Raw genomic sequence first — 21820 nt, 5'->3', positions numbered from 1 at the left:
CATGTATTGTGTGTCCGTGGCGCTCTGCAGCCAGTTGATTACCCTTTATTATTCCACTGTACCACCAATATAACATATGGATATTAGATAAATGACATTTACTACTCTGCTTCCAAACCAGTTTTATTACATTGGCGTTACTTCCGCCATCCACTGTGCCAACCACCAACAGGATGTTACTGCTGGAACGCATGTGGCTCTCCAGCCTAAAACCGGAAGTGACGCGGCCGCGTCACTTCCGGTTTCACGGAGCTCACGGAGCACATGTATTGTGTGTCCGTGACGCTCTGCAGCCAGTTGATTACCCTTTATTATTCCACTGTACCACCAATGTAACATATGGATATTAGATAAATGACATACATGATGCTTTGCATACTTTTATAAGTCGGACCAATCACTTCCGGTTCCGGAAATGACGCGAACCGGAAGTGCAGTCGAAAATGAAACTGAAAGTAGTATAAATATGTGCACTTTCTGACATGATGTATTCTCCTGAGGAAGCCCTGGAGGCGAAACGCGTTGAGACTGACCTGCCTACTGCCTATATCAATCAGCTAAGATTTATGATTTGTTTTATTTTTTGAATTTATATATTACTATTGTTGATGATTAAATACTTTATTGATAATATACAAAGGCAGTAGCAGACGATTGATTCAAGCTATCACACATCACTGGACCGACTTGTTCTACATGGATATATATATATCCTATATGCTTTATTGAATTTTCCATTTGGTACGCTTAAAATAGAAAGGGGGGGGCACCCCAATATATACCTGAGGTTACTACACCATATGGCGATGATCTTTATTTCCTAGGTGGGAAACAGCCACAAAGAATTGTCTGAGATATACAGGCTTAATCTCAAGAATTTATCTGGTGGGGAAACAGCCACAAAGAATTGTCTGAGATATACAGGCTTAATCTCAAGAATCTATCCGGTACTTATATTTTATTCACATACATATCACTCCATTTATTCCTAAATACTACACCATATGGCGCCTGTTCTTTTCCCCTGCCTTACAGAAGTATAACATAATATACATAACCAAAATGCAAAACAGGAATGAGCCACAGCCGTGGCTCATAACATTACCCCACCCCCCTTGAGGAGGGGTCAAAGGACCCCAAAATTCAGACTTTCCAAAACAAGGGATACACAAAAAAAAAACCCTGACACACTGGTCTAACAGAAACAAGCTGTGACAACAGCTTGTAACGGTGCCCCCCACTTGACGGTGGCCACTGAACACAAGACAAGGGAAAAAAAAAAATATATTTTTTTTTTAACAAGGCAAGAGTCAATAATCATTTCTTTTTCTTCTTCTTCTTATTTTTACAAAGTTCTTGAGGTCTGACTAAGGTAATTCCCCAAACATTGTCTGAACTGATGGTACCACCCAGCAAGGCTGCGTTCAAATCAGAGATAGGTTTCTTAACCTTGGGAGCTGAACTTTCAGGCAAAGTACTACTATAAGAAGAAGACAGAAAAGCACATCCTGCAGTCAAAACAACGGGCTGAGACTCTTGTGCCGAGTTTACAGTATACGGTGAACTCTCAGCAGATAAGACGGGTGACCTAGAGGAACCTGAACTAATTTCTTTGGAACCATATCTTTTAATAACTGCATCACTGAATGCTGGGGGATCCTGAAGAATGGGATCTTCAGCTTTCATTAGGCTGGTCGCCCACTCAAAAGGCTCTCCTCTAAAGGAATATATCAGATAGAGCACAAGGTTCTCTGAAGTGATGCCCAGAAATGGTCTAGACAACAAAATGGTGTAATAGTGTTTGTAAAGCGCCAGAAATTGGACTAAGTCCCCATCAAAGATTATAGATGTTGAGATATCAACAGAGTCAGGATCTGCTTCCTTCCCATCTGACTGACTAGAGTGCTTAGCTAGGACCTGGTCACTATTGACCTTACTCGAGGCTGAGACTTTCTGAACCCCACCTGGGGCAGTGACTTTCTGAACCCCACCCGGGGCAGTGACTTTCTGAACCCCCCCCGGGGCAGTGACTTTCTGAACCCCACCCGGGGCAGTGACTTTCTGAACCCCACCCGGGGCAGTGACTTTCTGAACCCCACCCGGGGCAGTGGCCCTCGGGAACCCCGCTGGGGCAGTGGCCTTCGGGAACCCCGCTGGGGTCAGCACCTCGGATTCTTTTACTGGGACCGGGCCGTTGGCCTCCCTCACTGGGACCGAACCGTCGGCCTCCCTCACTGGGACCGAGCCGTCGGCATCCCTCACTGGGACCGAGCCGTCGGCCTCCCTCTCTGAGTCGATAATTATCGAAACTTCTCCCGGGACTAAGACTTCCGGGACTTTTGCTGAAGCTATAACCTTCAGAACCTCCACTAACGCTATGCCTCTTGAGTCCTTTCCTGGGGAGCGACTTCTAGACCCTTCTTTGGGGCTTTGTCTCTCGAGACCCCACTTGGGGATATTACTTCAAAGATCCCTTCTGGGGTTTTGCTTCTCGAGTTCCCTTCTAGAACTATGGTTTTAGACACCTTCTCTGGAGTTGCGCTTTTCAAGTCTCTACCTGGGGTAACAGCTTCTGAGACCCCTTCTGGTATTGACACCTGAGCTATAATATTCGATGTCCCTCTATAACCTAGAGCATCGGGTACCGCTCCAGCACTCTGGGCATCGGGTACCGCTCCAGGACTCTGGGCATCGGGTACCGCTCCAGGACTCTGGGCATCGGGCACCACTCCAGGAACCTGGGCATCGGGCACCACTCCAGGAACCTGGGCATCGGGCACCACTCCAGGAACCTGGGCATCGTGCACCACTCCAGGAACCTGGACATCGGGCACCACTCCAGGAACCTGGGCATTGGGCACCACTCCAGGACCCTGGGCATCGGGCACCACTCCAGGAACCTGGGCATCGGGCACCACTCCAGGACCCCGGGCATCGGGCACCGCTCCAGGGGCTTGCAACTCTGCTTCAACAGGAACCTCAAGAGAGGAGAGAAACATTCTCCTTTGGTTCCTGAATTTATAATGGGGCTCCCTAGCCCAAGGACCCCAATTATAGGACAGAGTGCTTTTAAGTGTGGGTTGTGTGACAAGTACCTCTGCCACAGAAGAGACAGGAGTAGGTCTTGTGTCCTGACTAAACTTGGCCAGAGGGCAGGACTTGTCGCCACACTTTGGCTTGCGCAACTCACAGGTCTGCAAATAGTGGCCTAAACCCCCACAATATAGGCATAAATCTAAGTTTCTGCGACGCAGACGCTCCTCTTCTGAGAGCCTGGGCTGCAGAAAACTTTCAAACTTTTTCTCTCTAATTAAACCTGAGGATTCTCTTGTCACCATATTGTGAGCAAAAGTCTCTTTAGAGGTAGATGAACTCTCAATAACTTCTGGCAAGATAAGCAAAATTTTAGTCAGAAGGTTTTGCAGTTGCTTTAAGGATTGCTGCAAAACTTCTAGTCGCTCAGGTTTCAAAGGACTGAAAGCAGAGTTCAGGGCTGAGAGAGATGCTTGCAGGGCTTGCATAGTAGGCATAGGAGGATTTCAAACTAGACAAGACAAGACTAGACACGATTTTTAAACTAGACAAGACAAGACTGGGCTGGATTTTTAAACACCGGACTGGATTCTGCACACTGAATTCTAGACAGGACTGGATTTTTAAACACCGGACTGGATTCCGCACACTGAATTCTAGACAGGACTGGATTCTAAACACCGGACTGGATTCTGCACACTGAATTCTAGACAGGACTGGATTCTAGACAAGACACTGGACTGGGCCAAAAAAGAAAAAGCTTTATTTCTTTTTTGTTGTATGGCTGGTGATAATGTTAGGTTCCTGGTGCTCAGAACAAGGGAGATGTTGCGTAGTGAGTCCTGAGCACCAGAACGTGACGCTGAAACAAGGTGTGGTGTGGAAATAGCCCCTAGCACCCTACCTCCGTTGTCTTACCCGTGTTATCAATTCACGCCTGAACGACTATGGTTTCTTGGGCCCATGGCAGCCGCGTTTGAAGGGCGGATTAGGTCTGCCCAACTCCGATGCCCCCTCAGGTCTTAAAGAGAGACAAGGCGTGAACTGAGACAGGGTAATAACAAGGGGACCTCTAGCTAAAACAAACAGAAGGCTAGGGGCTACTAACAACCCTAAACCTAAATATATGTGCGGCACGCCGCCAAAGGAAAAGAACAACAAAGGAAATGCTGTCCACTCGCCGACACAATACTGTTGTGTACCGGCGGTGACAGCATAAGCAGAACCCTCTGCAAAACACCGGTAACAAAATATAACAAAAGAACACTGCGGCCTAGGCCGATGGACGCGGCAAAGCCGCTACTCACGGAACCGGTACAAGTACTGGCAAACGGACAGGAACCCCCAATGTAGCCGACACAGACTCTCAGAACTGGAGGACAAGCAGAATCCCAAACGACAGACCGGTGGACACCAAGAAGCCAGATATTCGACCAGGCACAGACAAAGCCACAGGACTTCTGGACAGGAATGCTTCACGGCAGGACACGGGATCAGACACTGGAATCGACACAGGAACCGACACTCGAAGCAGCTAGACAGACACTGCTAGACAGGAGCTCAGGAACTGGCAGAGACTAGCTCAGAACTCAAGAAGTCTGAAACTCAGGAAATATCACCAGCGTCTGTGAATTGCACTGAGCCAGAATATAACAGAGTCTTAAGAGATTAATTATGTCGTGCAGCTGCCCTGCTGCACAACTGAGAGGTGCAATCAACAGACAGGTGAGGCTGAACACATGGGAACAAGCTGCAATTACACAGACTCACCACCGGCAGCAAACAAGAGTATTCTTAAACCAGAGCAACGGGAAATCCTGGCCTGCAAGACAACTATAAACATAAAATAGGAATGAACCACTACCTGTGGTTCATAACAAATAACACATCCTAGATCTGAATAAATGAAATATTCTTATTAAATACTTTGTTCTTTACATAGTTGAATGTGCTGACAACAAAATCACACAAAAATTATCAAAGGAAATCAAATTTATTAACCCATGGAGGTCTGGATTTGGAGTCACACTCAAAATTAAAGTGGAAAAACACACTACAGGCTGATCCAACTTTGATGTAATGTCCTTTAAACAAGTCAAAATGAGTCTCAGTAGTGTGTGTGGCCTCCACGTGCCTGTATGACCTCCCTACAACACCTGGGCATGCTCCTGATGAGGTGGTGGATGGTCTCCTGAGGGATCTTCTCCCAGACCTGGACTAAAGCATCCGCCAACTCCTGGACAGTCTGGTGGATGGAGCGAGACATGATGTCACAGATGTGCTCAATTGGATTCAGGTCTGGGGAACGGGCGGGCCAGTCCATAGCATCAATGCCTTCGTCTTGCAGGAACTGCTGACACACTCCAGCCATATGAGGTTTAGCATTGTCTTGCATTAGGAGGAACCCAGGGCCAACCGCACCAGCATATGGTCTCACAAGGGGTCTGAGGATCTCATCTCGGTACCTAATGGCAGTCAGGCTACCTCTGGCGAGCACATGGAGGGCTGTGCGGCCCCCCAAAGAAATGTCACCCCACACCATTACTGACCCACTGCCAAACCGGTCATGCTGGAGGATGTTGCAGGCAGCAGAACGTTCTCCTTGGCGTCTCCAGACTCTGTCACGTCTGTCACATGTGCTCAGTGAGAACCTGCTTTTATCTGTGAAGAGCACAGGGCGCCAGCGGCGAATTTGACAATCTTGGTGTTCTCTGGCAAATGCCAAATGTCCTGCACGGTGTTGGGCTGTAAGCACAAACCCCACCTGTGGAGGTCATTTTACAGGGCTCTGGCAGTGCTCCTCCTGTTCCTCCTTGCATAAAGGCAGAGGTAGCGGCCCTGCTGCTGGGTTGTTGCCCTCCTACGGTCTCCTCCCCATCTCCTGATGTACTGGCCTGTCTCCTGGTAGCGCCTCCATGCTCTGGACACTACGCTGACAGACACAGCAAACCTTCTTGCCACAGCTCGCATTGGTGTGCCATCCTGGATGAGCTGCACTACCTGAGCCACTTGTGTGGGTTGTAGACTCCGTCTCATGCTACCACTAGAGTGAAAGCACCGCCAGCTTTCAAAAGTGACCAAAACATCAGTCAGAAGCATAGGAGCTGAGAAGTGGTCTGTGGTCACCACCTGCAGAACAACTCCTTTATTGGGGGTGTCTTGCTAATTGCCTATAATTTCCACCTGTTGTCTATTCCATTTGCACAACAGCATGTGAAATTGATTGTCAATCAGTGTTGCTTCCTAAGTGGACAGTTTGATTTCACAGAAGTGTGATTGACTTGGAGTTACATTGTGTTGTTTAAGTGTTCCCTTTATTTTTTTGAGCAGTGTATATATAATGTAGACAAAAAAGTATGACTGAACACAAGAGCCATTATTCTTTGTTAAATAATATGTGGTAGCAAAGTAGCCAAGAGCTGTAATTTACACCTAATTAAATAAATATTTATCAGTGTTGAAAACCTTTCAAGTTTTTACAACTACAAATTAAAAAAAAGTTGAGTCAACAAATATTAAGTTACAATTAAGAATATATTATATAACAATATAAATGTAAAGTAACAAAATATTTATATACAGTACAGATACACAAAACAATCATGGATGGGATGTGTGCGATATAATCTGGGAATAATATGATAGAGTTTAAAAAGTTTCAGTTTTATAATTTTATGCATTGTGTAAAGGCTGACAGTAATCAAAAGGAAAGATGCAAGTTACAGTGGAAACTGCATGTGTTACTCATTTGTATGAATGTGCTATTCCAGAAACTTTATTATAATTTATATACAAAACTCTCAATTTTCTTCTGTTCCTCTGCAAGAAAATAATGTTCTTAGCCTCCACAGGATTAGACTAAACAATGGAAATCCATCAGAAATCAGGAGTATTGTATGGTCAAGGTTCTGCATGAACATTTTTGTTTCATCATCAAATATTTCAAAATGCCATATGTCTTGCTCATCTTTTCTGCGCTGGATAATAGTTTCCAACAATGAACACAACATAGAGATGTTCTCATATTTGGATATATCATATATTGTCTGGTTCTGTAATAAATAAATCAATAAATAAATTATAATAACAACAACAAATATGCAAATATAATAGTGCAAACAGGACTAAAGACAAAAAAAGATGGATACATTTTTATCATATATGGTGTATAAGATATGTTCATATATTCAGTCACGGAGACAATTATTAAACTGTTCAGTAAACTGTACAACAGTAATAGTGGAGGTGCCCGTGAAGTGAGTTATGTAAAAAAAAACAAAAGCCAAAGGCTTATGTGCTGTTTAATATAATAAAGGGGGTGACCAACTACAAAGTTGTACATGCTAAATGCTCTTTAGCAAACATAAAGGGCCTGATTCTGAGTCAGACAAATCCCTGGGAACCAACACAATGGGGTCAATTTACTAAAACTTCTAAAATAGATAATTGGTGATGTTGCCCATAGCATCCATTCAGATTCTGCCTATCTATTGGTTGCTATGGGCAACATCACCAATTCTCTATTTTAGAAGTTTTAGTAAATTTTCTCCAAATGGTGAGTTTTTCAATATAGTGCATGCGTAAATGTGGATTTCTACATTTGTTCAACCTACTCTGTATCATGGGGAACTCAGACAGATCTTTCTATGAAAGTGGCCATTTTGGAGTGGCATGGGTGTGTATCAAAAGCTCTGTGTGATTTTGAGTCTTGTGTATGGGGAAGGGAAGCCTTTTTATGGAAGCTAATTGGAAACTCGACACCCAGAATACTAAAAGTGGGTTCCTGACATTCAGAATCCCACGAGATCCCACCGGTAAGTACAGGGGGTTAGGTACCAAGGGGAGGGTTAGGATTATGCTGTGAGAGAAGGGGGGTTCTTGGTTTAGGCTATGGGGTAATGGTAATGCTGGGTACATACTGGCGTGTCAGCGGGAATGTACCCCCTATACAGTACTGTGCAAAAGTTTTACATAGGTTTGGAAAAAATTATGCACAATAAGAATACTTTAGAAAATTAAAATGTTAATAGTTTATTTTTAGCAATGAACAAAATGCAAAGTAAATGAACAGAAGAGAACCCTAAATCAAATCAATATTTGGTGTGATCACCTTTGCTTCAAAACAGCATCATGTATACTGTGAAGATGGTTCAACCTTTGCTATGTATTAAACTAATTTTTAGTGTTAAAATTTAAAAATGTAATTTTAAGTAGAACTGAAGGAATTCAAATACAAATTAAAAGTGTACTAGGATTATACAATAGGTATCATTCATTGCGTACAGAAGTGTCCACTTACATCTAGCCTCCATGTGCTTTAAACAGCACTTCTAAACACGTCATGACGTAACTTGGTAGCGCCAAGCGTCTTTTCGTACAATTTTTTCCATTAAAGTGCATTTGACTCACAAAATTATGCAAATAAGATGCACACGCAGCTTTTGCTGATTTAAATGATATGCAGCATGCTAATATTCAGTATATGAACAGGGCAGTATCTGCATATGAACTGCTATGCTGCAGTATTTTCTTAGAAATCACTGTAACATATCATTTTGCATGCAGATACAGCAGCGGTTGCACACAGAATATAGGCATGACACATATTTTCATCAGCAGAGTCTGTTTGTGCATCTTATTTGCATAGATATATGAATAAGACACATTTTCAGCAAACAAAAGACGCTATCGAAGTTGCACGGGACCTGTCAGCTCACTCATGCCAGGCATCTCCTGCTGTGTGACACATTGAGGCAAGATGTATGAGGACACATCTGTATGGTCATGTTTCTCCTGTATGGCAAACCCTCTCTCTGACACCAGACAAGAATACAGAGGAGTTAGTTGTTAGATCCAGCGGATCTTCAATATAAATATGCTTTTTTTCTTTATTCTCACACTTTCATCTCAGCATATGAAGGATTAGTTGATAAGAGTTAATATTTAATTTCAAGTTATGATATTTATAATGGAAATTTAAGATTATTTTTTAGTTTTACCATTAGTAGTACTAAAGCACAGTCTTACAGGATACACAATTATAAGCATCATTGTAAAGATAAATTCTGCTCTAACACCAATGTTCCTCAGGCCCAAAATGTAGGTATCATATACAGAAGGTCGGGCACTTTGTAAATGATTACACAGACTGAACAGAAATATTGCTTAATATCATATTGGATCTTGAGGAGACATTGATCTTCAAATGTACAGAAATACTATTTGTGAAAGACTGATAAAGGAGGATATTAGAAAGTCAACATGGCAGTTTTCAAAGAGAATGTTCAAGAGCAAAATATGTTTCAATATTATCAGAGAATCAGATCAGCAAAGAAGGAAATTAGAACATTATAAAGTAAAAATAACGCTAGGAAGGCGTCAGACCGATGCTGAATTATTAAATTAGAATTTTATGAATACTGTGTTCTATGAGACATTCTATCTTCAAGCATGCTTTTATAGTAGCTTACATTAAAAATTAAGACTAGCAAAGCAACAAAAAGAGGATAACATTTCCTTTATAACAAATAGAGCATAACAAGTATTTAGACCAGGACTTTGGTGTACAGTAAACAAACTAGTCTTGCTAAGGGCCAACTTAATGTATAGGAACAGTGGGCTGTCCAAGGCCCAACAAATCTAGGGACCTTGAGCAGGTGCAGGTGGTAATTACACAATCACAGCAGTGAGGCAGCATTCTCTACCTGCCTCCCAGCCTGCAGCCATACAAGGAATGGCTATCAGCATGCTGACTGGTGGATGGCTGGAGCTCCCCATTGTTCAGAGTGCTGATAGCCATTCACTTTATATAAGCATGTGGAGACATGGTGCAGGACCGCATGAGGGGCATGTCATCAGATTTTTTCATTGATTCCTGTGAATGGGTGTGTAGTGCATTGCTTTGCCCATGGCTTATAATGCTTTGCTCTTGTTTTGCCCAGCTATAGTTCTGCTAACCACCACTTTAGCTTAATATTCATATCACAGAAAATTATACCTCAGATGAACCACCCCAACAGTCCCTACTTAGGGAGACAGTTCCAATTTGTGGACACAAAAAGAATATAGATTACAGGTATAGGATTGGGGTTCTGACAGAAAGTAGGCCTGGTTCGGTGGTTTAAGATGTGTCTTGTATGAACATGGGGGGCATAGGATTGACCTTGTTTTGTTGCACTTCTTTGTGAGTAAATGTTGAGAGATATGCAAAATGCAGGTGCCGCATTATGGGGGTATTCAGCTTCAGACGGATTTGTGTGGGCAGGAGATGCAATAGCATCTCACTTATGCAAATGCCTCTGCCTGATTGACAGGCCAAGGTGTTCGCAGGGCGGAATGGGATGTTGCAGCAGCATTGTGGGGGCGTCGACTTGGTGTTGGGTGGGTGTGGTGATGAAAATGGGGCTGGTTCGGGGTGGCTGCATGTTGTGACGTTGCATTATGCATTCGCAGCCTGGCTGCGGAAGCAGGGGGGCTTCCACAAATCAGCAATATGATCGCAATTGCATTGCGAACGCATCGCTGTCGGGCATTTGCATGCTGAGTGGCCGAAAGTAACCTCACCGCTGACCGCAAAGTTCCCACCATTGGATACAATGGAGCGCATAGGCGCTACATTGTATCTCTGCCGTGTGCTGCCTCACAGACACTACAGGAGCACACAGCCAATCAGGAGAGTGCCACGACGTGGCGCTCCCTGATTGGCTGAAGGGACCCTCTTTGACAGGAGTCAGGGGGGGTCCTGGCAGTCGGGGAAAGGGGTCCCATGTGTAAACATGGGACCCCTTTCAGTGCGTGGTCGGGTTTCCGTTTTTTTGTTTTGCCAAGTACGTGGATTATACAAAGGACAGAATCTACACCGGATTATGTGAGTATACGTTTTTTAACAGGTCCCCCAAGGATTCTACATGGAGAAGAGGACCGAGCCTCGTGGGAACATAGGTAAGTATGTATGTATGTATGGAGGTGTGCATGTATGTAATAAACTTATACTTTCACGGTGTGTGTGTCCTGTTTTTTTTGGGGTATTTTTTTAGTAGTAGTACTACAGGTACCAGCGGCCCAGGTTTTCCACCGCATGCTGGTACTTGTGGTTCTCCAAGTACCAGCTTTCGGGGAGGCTTGCTGGGACTTGTAGTACTGCTACTAAAAACAATAGTCACATTTTTTACACTTGGCTATCAGCCCCCCATCCGCCGCCCTTGGATGGGGGGGACAGCCTCGGGCTTCACCCCTGGCCCTTGGGTGGCTGGAGGGGGGGACCCCTTGATTTAAGGGGTTCCCACTCCTCCAGGGTACCCCGGCCAGGGGTGACTAGTTGGGTATGTAATGCCAGGGCTGCAGGGACCACTATAAAAGTGTCCCCCGGCTGTGGCATTATGTACCTGCTAGTGGAGCCTGGTGCTGGTTGAAAAAATACGGGGGACCCCTACACTTTTTGTCCCCCGTATTTTTGGAACCAGGACCAGGCGCAGAGCCCGGTGCTGGTTGATGAAATATGGGGGAACCCCTGTCATTTTTTCCCCATATTTTGTCAACCAGGACCGGCTCAAAGAGCCCGAGGCTGGTTGTGCTTAGGAGGGGGGACCCCACGCAATTTTTTTCAGAATTTTAAAGACTTTAAACACCTTTTTAAGGTACACAATGAAGCCCTGCATGGATCTCCTTGTGTTTTGTCAGGCAGTGTTTTACTCATCACTCCCGTAAAACACTGCCTGACAGTACGAATCACATCGACATCGGAAAATACGAATTGGGAAAAGTCGGCAGCTTAGTGAATGACCGTATCAGGATTAAAAAAGTTGCAGTAAAATGCACCCGATACCATTCGAGATCAAACACCCTTCAAAATGGCCAAAACACGAATCTTTGTAAATATACCCCCTGGTATCAATAATTTAATATGATGCGGTAGGTTGCTTGCTTTTCAAAAATGCTACTATATTATTCATACACATATTATATACATCTGAATCACTCAGTAGTGCTTGGTGGTTTTGGGGTAAATAATACGCTATGCATCATTATGCTTAATCTATGACTTTATACCAATCTCTTTGCTACAAAAATATTTATCCTTAGTACCTTGTACAATATATGCAAAGTAAGATCCAAAATGTAAGAAAAAGTAGCTAATTGAGATTGTTGTTTGACTTGTTTACATTAAGTAAGATCATACTTTGTGCCATGGTGTGTGAGGTTTGGCGTGACTGTGGGTGCCACGAGGTGTAAGATCAATTAAATTTCTCCCATTTTGTACTGGCTGGTTGTGGCATGGAGGATGATCTAATTCCATAATTCTCATCTGTAGCAGTTAGCTGGTGTGAACTGTAAACCTGTCAGATAAAAGTTTATCTGTATGACACCAGCTGGTGTCAGGTGACAAGTATGCCTTTAAAAGCTATAAGATTTGTGGCAGGCATACATTAAACCTAGTGGGCATATTTGCAGTTATATTATGTGTGATACAGTTGCCAGGTTTTAATTTTTAAGACTTTATAAGACTTTGTGATAGTGTAGGACCTGCAAGTAGGTGGGGTACCGTGGAGAGCGGTTTGCAGGCTTCCGTGCATTGGCCAATTCACTAACTAAACCCCCATCATTTATTTATTGATGTTGTGAGGACAAGTGAGCTTGCTATGGTGAGAGATTAAGAATAGAAATTGTCATCGGAATAGTCTCATTTTTGTGTGTTCCCTTATTCCAAAGCGTGATATACAAGTGACACAGTGCTGCATGCATAGCAATTTTATTAATGTGGTACCCATTATATTTATATAAAAGGATCCATATTAAGTGAAACGTAGTAAAATGTATTAATAAGAGCAATAAAATTAGTAATTACCACTACATTTTGTAAAATATAGTGCAAAGGTGCAGAAGTATAATTAAAAAGGCGAAAGTGCAAAGATCTTTAAAAGAATGGCGTGATTTCAAACGTCTTATGAAATCCAAGGGGCGACATTGTTTGGTGCTCGAAGATCCAGAACATCTCTCTTTTAGATAGTTTATTCAATATGTCACCCACTCTTTCTCCTGGTTTTACTAGTCTTCGGGGTTAGAATTGTGTTTTTTTCGAGACTGCATGATTTTCGACCTTGTTCTTTGTGTTACGAACGTGCTCCCATATTCGAATTTTAAGGACTCGTTTCGTTTTGCCCACATATTTTAGGCCGCAGGTACACTCCAAAAGATAGATCACCATAGATGAATTACAATTCATAAAGTCTTTAATTGAATATTCCTTTGAGTCATTAAAGTTAGAAAAAGATCTTCTGATGGGATGTACATACCTGCACATGTTGCAGTTTCCGCAATTATAGTTGCTTTTGCACTTCGGCATGCCTGTTTTAGTTTCTGGTTTTTCTTTTTTAAGGAGACTAGGTGCTAAAATGTCTTTACAGCTTTAAGTCTTTCTGAAGACAATTTTTGGTTGTTGTGGAATGATTTCTTTCTGGGAGGAGGATCATATCTAATTCAACAATCCGTACATAAAACAGCTGATATTGTACAAACATTATATCGACGATATCCTTACAATTTGGGAAGGTAAAGAGGAGGATTTCATGATGTTCTTCAATCAGATATCCAACAATGACTACAATCTGAAATTTACCCATCATATAGAGAAATAAAAAATTGATTTCCTGGATTTAACTCTTTCAACCATTGATCAACAAATCAGCACCTGCAATTTCATAGACTGTAGATACTAACAGTTATTTACACTGCAATAGTTGCCATGCAAAAAACTGGAAACAAAATATTCCATACTCACAATTTCATCGTATTAAACGTAAGTGCAGTAACCAGGAAGAATGTGACAGACAACTTGAACTATGGTGGTCATTCCGAGTTGTTCGCTCACTAGCAGTTTTTAGCAGCCGTGCAAACGCTATGCCGCCTCCCACTGGGAGTGTATTTTAGCTTAGCAGAAGTGCGAACGAAAGGATCGCAGAGCGGCTGCAAAATAATTTTGTGCAGTTTCAGAGTAGCTTCAGAGCTACTCAGCGCTTGCGATCACTTAAGACTGTTCAGTTCCCGTTTTGACATCACAAACATGCCCTGCGTTCACCCAGCCACGCCTGCGTTTTTTCCAGCCACGCCTGCGTTTTTCCTGGCACGCCTGCGTTTTTCCGAACACTCCCTGAAAACGGTCAGTTGACACCCAGAAGCGCACTCTTCCTGTCAATCACTCTGCGGCCAGCAGTGCGACTGAAAAGTTTCGCTAGACCTTGTGTGAAACTACAACGTTCGTTGTAATAGTACGATGCGCGTGCACATTGCGCCGCATACGTATGCGCAGAAGTGCCTTTTTTGCCTGATCGCTGCACAGCAAATGAAAGCAGCTAGCGATCACCTCGGAATGACCCCCTATAAGCGGGAAGATTTAAGGACAGACAGTATCCAGAAAATACCATAAAAAAGGCACTGGACAAAACATGGGTTACAATCATACCGAACCTTCCTAACAAAAAGAACTCTGATGAGTTCAAAAACTCTGTCCCTTTCATTACCACTTACAACTACCAGGAACAAATCATTAGGAAATCTTTTAACAAACATTGGAACCTCCTACTTGATCCCATTCTCAAAGAAATCATTCCACCACAACCAAAAATTGTCTTCAGAAAGACTGCTTTCTATGATGGTACATTCCAGTGTGCATTCCACCATGCGTGTCACAGTGGCCTTTTAGTCAGTAACCCTCTCCTTGTTGCTAAAACAATTTGCACTTGTTTATAAAGTCTTACTAGCGGTACATTATTATTCATATATGAGTTTGTAAAGTTTATTCTATTGGGTGTTCTGATTACACCAATTATTCTTAACAGGAAGTTATGTCACCAGTAGCCCAGCCATGTGCTGGAATCCAATTATATTTGCAGGTATAAATATAGCTCTTCTGTTTCACTGACCCTATCCCCATGATGAAGGCTAATTGCTGACGAAACGCGCTGGGACTGCTGTACCTGAACCTCTTTATGGACAGATGAAATTTTTTTTTAAATTTATATATTGTACGTTTGCATTTTTACCATTCCTTGAAAATCTATTGGAGACAGGATGTACCCATGTTTTTATATGGACAGATAAGCTTGAATTTTCTTTTATCTTGTACACTTGCATTTTTACCATTTGTATTTATCTGTAGTATTAAAATTGTGTGAAAACCCTTTAATATCCCTGGCTGTGGATTATAAATTGTAGGACATGCTTGTTCTTAGGTTTTTTATATACAACTAATCTTATGATGAACAATGGTATGAAAACTGTACGCGCTATGTTATATTTGACTTATCTTTTTTATATCATACTCACATTGGTCATATGACCGAAGAAAGACTGTATCAGATAAGTAGTGTCCTTTTACCAACACTCAGTTCACACTATATATTTTAGACACTAGAAGGCACCCTTTTCTCCACTTTTTTATATATATATATATATATATATATATATATATATTTATTTATTTTGCCTATTATTATGTTTCTTATCATCAATACTAACTAGCCAATTCTAACTGGATGATTGTATAATGACCCCTCCAGCTGCTGTCACATACAAACATTAGCTTTATTATTGTTATTATATTAAGACGTGAACATCTGTCTAAATTACTTACTTGACATTTACAGTATATTTGGACTACAGCAGGAGAGAAGTGATTTTGTAAAGGGGGAAAAAATATTTAATTTGTATCTGTTTGAAATTTATTAAATTTTATATTGTAAATGTGATTCTTCTATTTCTGGCACATATTCCTTATTATATGGTTAACAAATGGTGTAATGCAATTTTAGCATTTACAACTTATGAGTTTACTGTACACACAGATATCTGATAAAAAAAGTGAAACAAATGTTACTATTTTTCAGCTGCACACTGTTGGAGTTTTCAAGCAACAGGCTTAAAATTATTTGAGAAGCAAAGCAGTAAAGCTTATCCCACAATCTTTTCCTGTGTGTTTGATGATTGAGCAAAGAGTGTCCTGGAGCACTGTAAAATATGTGACAAGGAACTTGGATGTGCAGGTGATCATTAAGTTTGGGTAAACAAGACAAGAAAGTTTAATTTTGCCATTTGCCATGGGTGTGTGCAAGTGTGCACCCCATTTATATATATATATATATATATATATATATATATATGTATATATATATATATATATATATATATATTACTTGGCACATGTTGCTGTAATAATCACCTTGGCGTTTTGATCATGACCCATTTTTCAATACTTGCGCTGCATCTACTTTATCCTGGCACCCTTAATAAAGTATTGGATACTGGAGTACCAATTTCATTAATACTGTATATACTGTATTTACAGTACACAAATGGATTCCACTGAGTGGAGGTGCACTCTCGCAATGATGAAGTCAATCAATATAGGAAAATCAGTCTTCACCAGGACTTTTTAATGTCAACGTTTTGGTCTGTAAACAGACCTTTCTCAAGACAGGTGATGCATCAGTTCAGTCGAGTCGGCAATGAACACATACATCTGTGACGTTCAATATGCCGTCAACAGATACCATGCCAGTTTCACTATGGTCAGCTGGCGTTGGGGACTCACAGTCCATCAGGCTGTACAGAAGACATCATCAGGTACCGATGCAGCCACTGGTGTTACACACACACAATATATCAGAGTGGAGGGCGTTGTGCATGTAGCTGCATGTATACTGTATATACAGTATACTGTATATAAAATGCCTTTTCAAAGAAAATGCAAGGTTATTTCACCTTTCCAGGTAATGACTTCTCCTGAATTACTTCTTTGTACAGAACATATTACTAGAATGTGCTAGGAAAGTAGCCTGTTGTCCCTACTTGACTAAAGATGCCTGCTTAGATGTTGAGTTGCTTTGATTTCGGCCAGTAGTGAATATTGGTTGTGGTGTAATAGGTCAACACCACCAAATGGTCAACATTCATAAGGTCAACATAGGTAAAAGGTTGACATGGAATTGGTCGACACATGAAAACGTCGACACAAGTTTTTTTAATGTTTTTGGGATGTCAATTTGTAGTCCAGACAAAACTATCCAGGCTCTTTTAGACAAAACCGATGACCTTGAAACCCATCACCTATGTAATAACTTTGCTTTCCTAGGACTGTCCAGGGTTTTACCCTAATTGATTATTTGCAAAACAATTTAGTTCTGGCTCTTGGGCTCTCTATTGAACCTGGCATATCAATGATTATTGAAGGGGCACATAGGATATGTCCTGGAGCAAAGTGCGCCTGGAGCAAACGTAAACCCGTCAATGACACATACTTAAATTTTTGTGATAAAGATGCATTCTAGCCCCATATAGAAAGAAGGGTGTACTGCATATTCTTACTCATAGAATACTGATTTGTCGAGAATTTTCTGCCATAGTTGTACAAACACCGCGTGGATTTTTTCCTCTTTATCAAACCCTATTCGAAAGCCATATTAAGTTCACCCTCCTTTATCTTTATAAATTGACTATTAATGACAATGTCAGAACTCTGTTGTTCTTAGTTCAAGCTGTAACTCTGGATTATGGGTCTAATTCAGGTTGGATCGAAAATTGTGATCCAACTGGAATTTTTGCGTTCGCCCAGCAGGCGCATGCTCAGAGCCCATCCTGTGCATGCGCACAGCATTTACTGTGGTGACCCGCAGTTAATGCGTATGCCTTTGCCTGATTGACAGGCAGAGGTGTTCGCGGAATGTTCGGGGGCGGCAACACTCTGTTTCAAAAGTTGAGCGTTGCTGGGGCGGTGACAGGGAAATGGGGATGCCGGCTTCTGAACAGGGGTCGTGACGTGGGCGTGATCAGGCCGGCTGCGTGACATCACAGGCAGGAGGCTCTCTGCTTTCTGCACCCTCCGTTCGCCTGGACACACCTGCGTTTTTCTTACCACTCCCCGAAAATGGTCTCCACTGGTCACTTGACGCCCCGGAACGCCTTACGGCAGTCAATCTTCTTGCGATCGCTGCTGCGACCGCTTTTTCTGCTGTCAGCATCATTGCCCAGCGATGCAACGACGCACATGTGCATTACGGCCCCCACGTGTGTACACGCAGTAGTGACCCGGTCGCAGCTGTGCGAACGAAAGCACGCTGCGATCGGGTCGGAATGACCCCCATGGTCCTATGTTTGAAACAAGCAGTTTCCTGATGTGTTCTCCCATGGATTTCCCCATATATGATTTCATGATGCCTGTGCCTCTGGGGCAAGCACCCTATGTTCTTTTTATTTTTTAAAGATTTACATTTCCGTCTGTTCAATATCCAGATTACATGTGCAGATTTTAATGCAAAGTTACTTGATTTCATGTGTGCTTTGTTTTACAGTTTGAGTCTCAAATATCCAACATATGAAATATTCCGAAATACAGAATATTTATAGTGCAACTGAGATAGTGACCTTTGCTTTCTGATGGTTCAGTGTACACAAACTTTGTTTTCTGTACAAAATTATTACAAATATTGTATAAATTTGCTTTCTGGCTATGTATATAAGGTGTTTCTGAATTATAAATGCAGTCTGTGTTTAGACTAGGGCCCCATTCCCAAGCATTTTGGATATGGGAGACTCAATGTGTACTTTTTTTTGTGTGTGTGTCACACGACTTCTGGACAAACTTTTTGCTATCCAGATGGAAAAATAGGATTTTAATGCCTACCGGTAAATCCTTTTCTCTTAGTCCGTAGAGGATGCTGGGGACACTTCAAGAACCATGGGGTATAGACGGGATCCACAGGAGACATGGGCACTTTAAGACTTTGAAGGGGTGTGAACTGGCTCCTCCCTCTATGCCCCTCCTCCAGACTCCAGTTATAGGAACTCTGCCCAGGGAGACGGACATTTAGAGGAAAGGATTTATAGGTAACTAAGGTGGGACACATACAAGCTCACACCTCAAACACGCCATACAACATGGCAGTAAACAAACTCCAGTCAACAGCATGAACAACGACAGCAACAGGCTGACTATAACATAACACAACCCGTGTGTAAACATAACCAAAAACTGCAGATAGAGTCCGCACTGGGACGGGCGCCCAGCATCCTCTACGTACTAAGAGAAAAGGATTTACCGGTAGGTATTAAAATCCTATTTTCTCATACGTTCTAGAGGATGCTGGGGACGCTCCAAGAACTATGGGGTTTATACCAAAGCTCTAGAACGGGCGGGAGAGTGCGGATGACTCTGCAGCACCGATTGACCAAACATGAGGTCTTCATCAGCCAGGGTATCAAACTTGTAAAATTTTGCAAAAGTGTTTGAATCCGACCAAGTAGCTGCTCGGCAGAGTTGTAATGCCAAGACCCCACGGGCAGCCGCCCACGAGGAGCCCACTTTCCTGGTAGAGTGGGCCTTCACTGATTTCGGTAACGGCAATCCAGCCATAGAATGAGCCTGTTGAATCGTATTGCAGATCCAGCACGCAATATTCTGCTTGGAAGCAGGCGTTCCAATCTTGTTGGCAGCATACAGGATAAACAGAGCCTCTGTTTTTCTAAGTTGAGCCGTTCTGGCGACATAAATCTTCAAGGCCCTGACAACATTGAGGGATTTTGACTCCTCAAAGGCGTCAGTAGGTACTGGTACTTCAATAGGCTGGTTCATGTGGAACATTGAAACCACCTTTGGCAGAAATTGTTGACGAGTCCTCAACTCTGCTCTATCTTCATGGAAGATCAAATAAGGACTCTTGTGAGACAAAGCCGCTAACTCAGACACCCGCCTTGCGGATGCCAAGGCCAATAGCATGACCACTTTCCACGTGATAAATTTCAACTCAACCTTCTGTAAAGGCTCAAACAAATGTGATTGAAGAAAATGCAACACCACGTTAAGATCCCATGGCGCCACTGGCGGCACAAAGGGAGGTTGGATGTGCAAAACTCCTTTCACGAAGGTCTGAACTTCCGGAAAGGAGTCCAACTGCTTTCGAAAGAAAACCGATAAGGCCGAAATCTGTACTTTAATTAAGTCTAACTTTAGGCCCGCATCCACACCTGCTTGAAGGAAATGGAGAAAATGCCCAAGCTGAAATTCCTCCATAGGAGCCTTCTTGGATTCACACCACAACACATATTTTCTCCAAATATGGTGATAATGTTTAGACGTCACTCCTTTTCTAGCCTGAAGAAGTGTGGGAATAACTTCATTGGGAATACCCTTTCGGGCTAGGATCCGGTGCTCAACCGCCAAGCCGTCAAACGTAGCCATGGTAAGTCATGGTACACGCACGGCCCCTGCTGTAACAGATCCTCTCGAAGAGGAAGAGGCCAGGGATCTCTTTTGAGTAATTCCTGAAGATCTGGATACCAAGACCTCCTTGGCCAGTCTGGAGCAATGAGGATCACTTGAACCTCCGTTCTTCTTATGATCTTTAGCACCTTCGGAATAAGTGGAAGCGGAGGAAACACGTACACCGACTGAAAAACCCATGGTGTTACCAGCGCGTCCACCGCTATTGCTTGAGGGTCCCTCGACCTGGAACAATACTGTATCTCTGAAGTTTCTTGTTGATGCGAGATGCCATCATGTCTATTTGAGAAATTCCCCAAAGACTTGTCACTTCTGCGAAGACCTCTTGATGAAGACTCCACTCTCCTGGATGGAGATCGTGTCTGCTGAGGAAGTCTGCTTCCCAGTTGTCCACTCCTGGAATGAAGACCGCTGACAGAGCGCTTGTATGTCTTTCCGCCCAGCGGAGAACTTTTGTGGCCTCTGCCATTGCCGCCCTGCTCTTTGTTCCGCCCTGGCGGTTTATGTGCGCCACTGCTGTTATATTGTCCGACTGTATCAGGATGGGCAGATTGCGAAGTTGTTCCGCTTGACAAAGGCCGTTGTAAATGGCTCTTAACTCCAGAACGTTTATGTGTAGACAAACTTCCTGGCCTGACCATTTTCCCTGGAAGGTTTCCCCCTGTGTGACTGCTCCCCAGCCTCGGAGACTCGCATCCGTGGTTACTAGGATCCAGTCCTGGATCCCGAACCTGCGTCCCTCTAGGAGGTGAGAGCTGTGCAGCCACCACAGGAGTGAAATTCTGGTCTTGGAGGATAGGACTATTTTCCGGTGCATGTGCAGATGGGAACCAGACCACTTGTCCAAGAGATCCCACTGAAACACTCTGGCATAGAACCTGCCAAACTGAATGGCCTCGTAGGCCGCCACCATCTTCCCCAGCAACCGAGTGCATTGATGAATTGACTCTCTCGCTGGTTTCAGAATTTGCTTTACCAAACTCTGCATTTCCAGAGCCTTCTCTTCTGGCAGAAAAACTCTCTGTAATTCTGTGTCCAGAACCATTCCCAAAAATAACAGCCGCGTGATATCGGCAGGTTTAGGAGCCAACCATGTTGTTGCAACACTGTCAGGGAGAGCGCAATGTCCTGCTCCAGCTTGTCTTTGGATCTCACCTTTATCAGGAGATCGTCCAGGTATGGGATAATCGCGACTCCTTGCTTGCAAAGGAGGACCATCATTTCCGCCATTACCTTGGTGAAAATCCTCGGAGCCATGGACAGACCAAACGGCAACGTCTGAAATTGGTAATGACAATCCTGAGTAGCAAACCTCAGGTAAGCCTGAGGCGGAGGATATATGGGGATGTGTAAGTAGGCATCCTTTATGTCGACCGACACCATGAAATCCCCTTCCTCGAGACTGGAGATCACTGCTCGGAGAGATTCCATCTTGAATTTGAATTTCTTTAGGTAAAGATTTAGGGATTTTAGGTTCAGAATTGGTCTGACCGAGCTGTCCGGCTTCGGGACCAAAAA

At 43.1% G+C, this 21820-nt stretch overlaps 1 protein-coding gene across 1 annotated transcript in view; it reads right to left on the bottom strand.

Annotated features, from left to right (window-relative positions):
- Window positions 1-6623: 6623 nt before the first annotated feature.
- MEI4 (meiotic double-stranded break formation protein 4) overlaps window positions 6624-21820 on the bottom strand; it is a 577891-nt gene continuing 562694 nt past the window's right edge. The window contains exon 5 of the mRNA XM_063916852.1: window positions 6624-7085. Coding sequence (XP_063772922.1) covers window positions 6834-7085 — 252 coding nt within the window. The 3' untranslated portion in view covers window positions 6624-6833. The remainder of the gene's footprint in view (window positions 7086-21820) is intronic.

Source organism: Pseudophryne corroboree, chromosome 4 (assembly GCF_028390025.1).
Source record: "Pseudophryne corroboree isolate aPseCor3 chromosome 4, aPseCor3.hap2, whole genome shotgun sequence".
Taxonomy (NCBI): domain Eukaryota; kingdom Metazoa; phylum Chordata; class Amphibia; order Anura; family Myobatrachidae; genus Pseudophryne; species Pseudophryne corroboree.
Note: the sequence above shows the minus strand (reverse complement) of the source record. Positions and strands in the feature narration are given on the sequence as shown.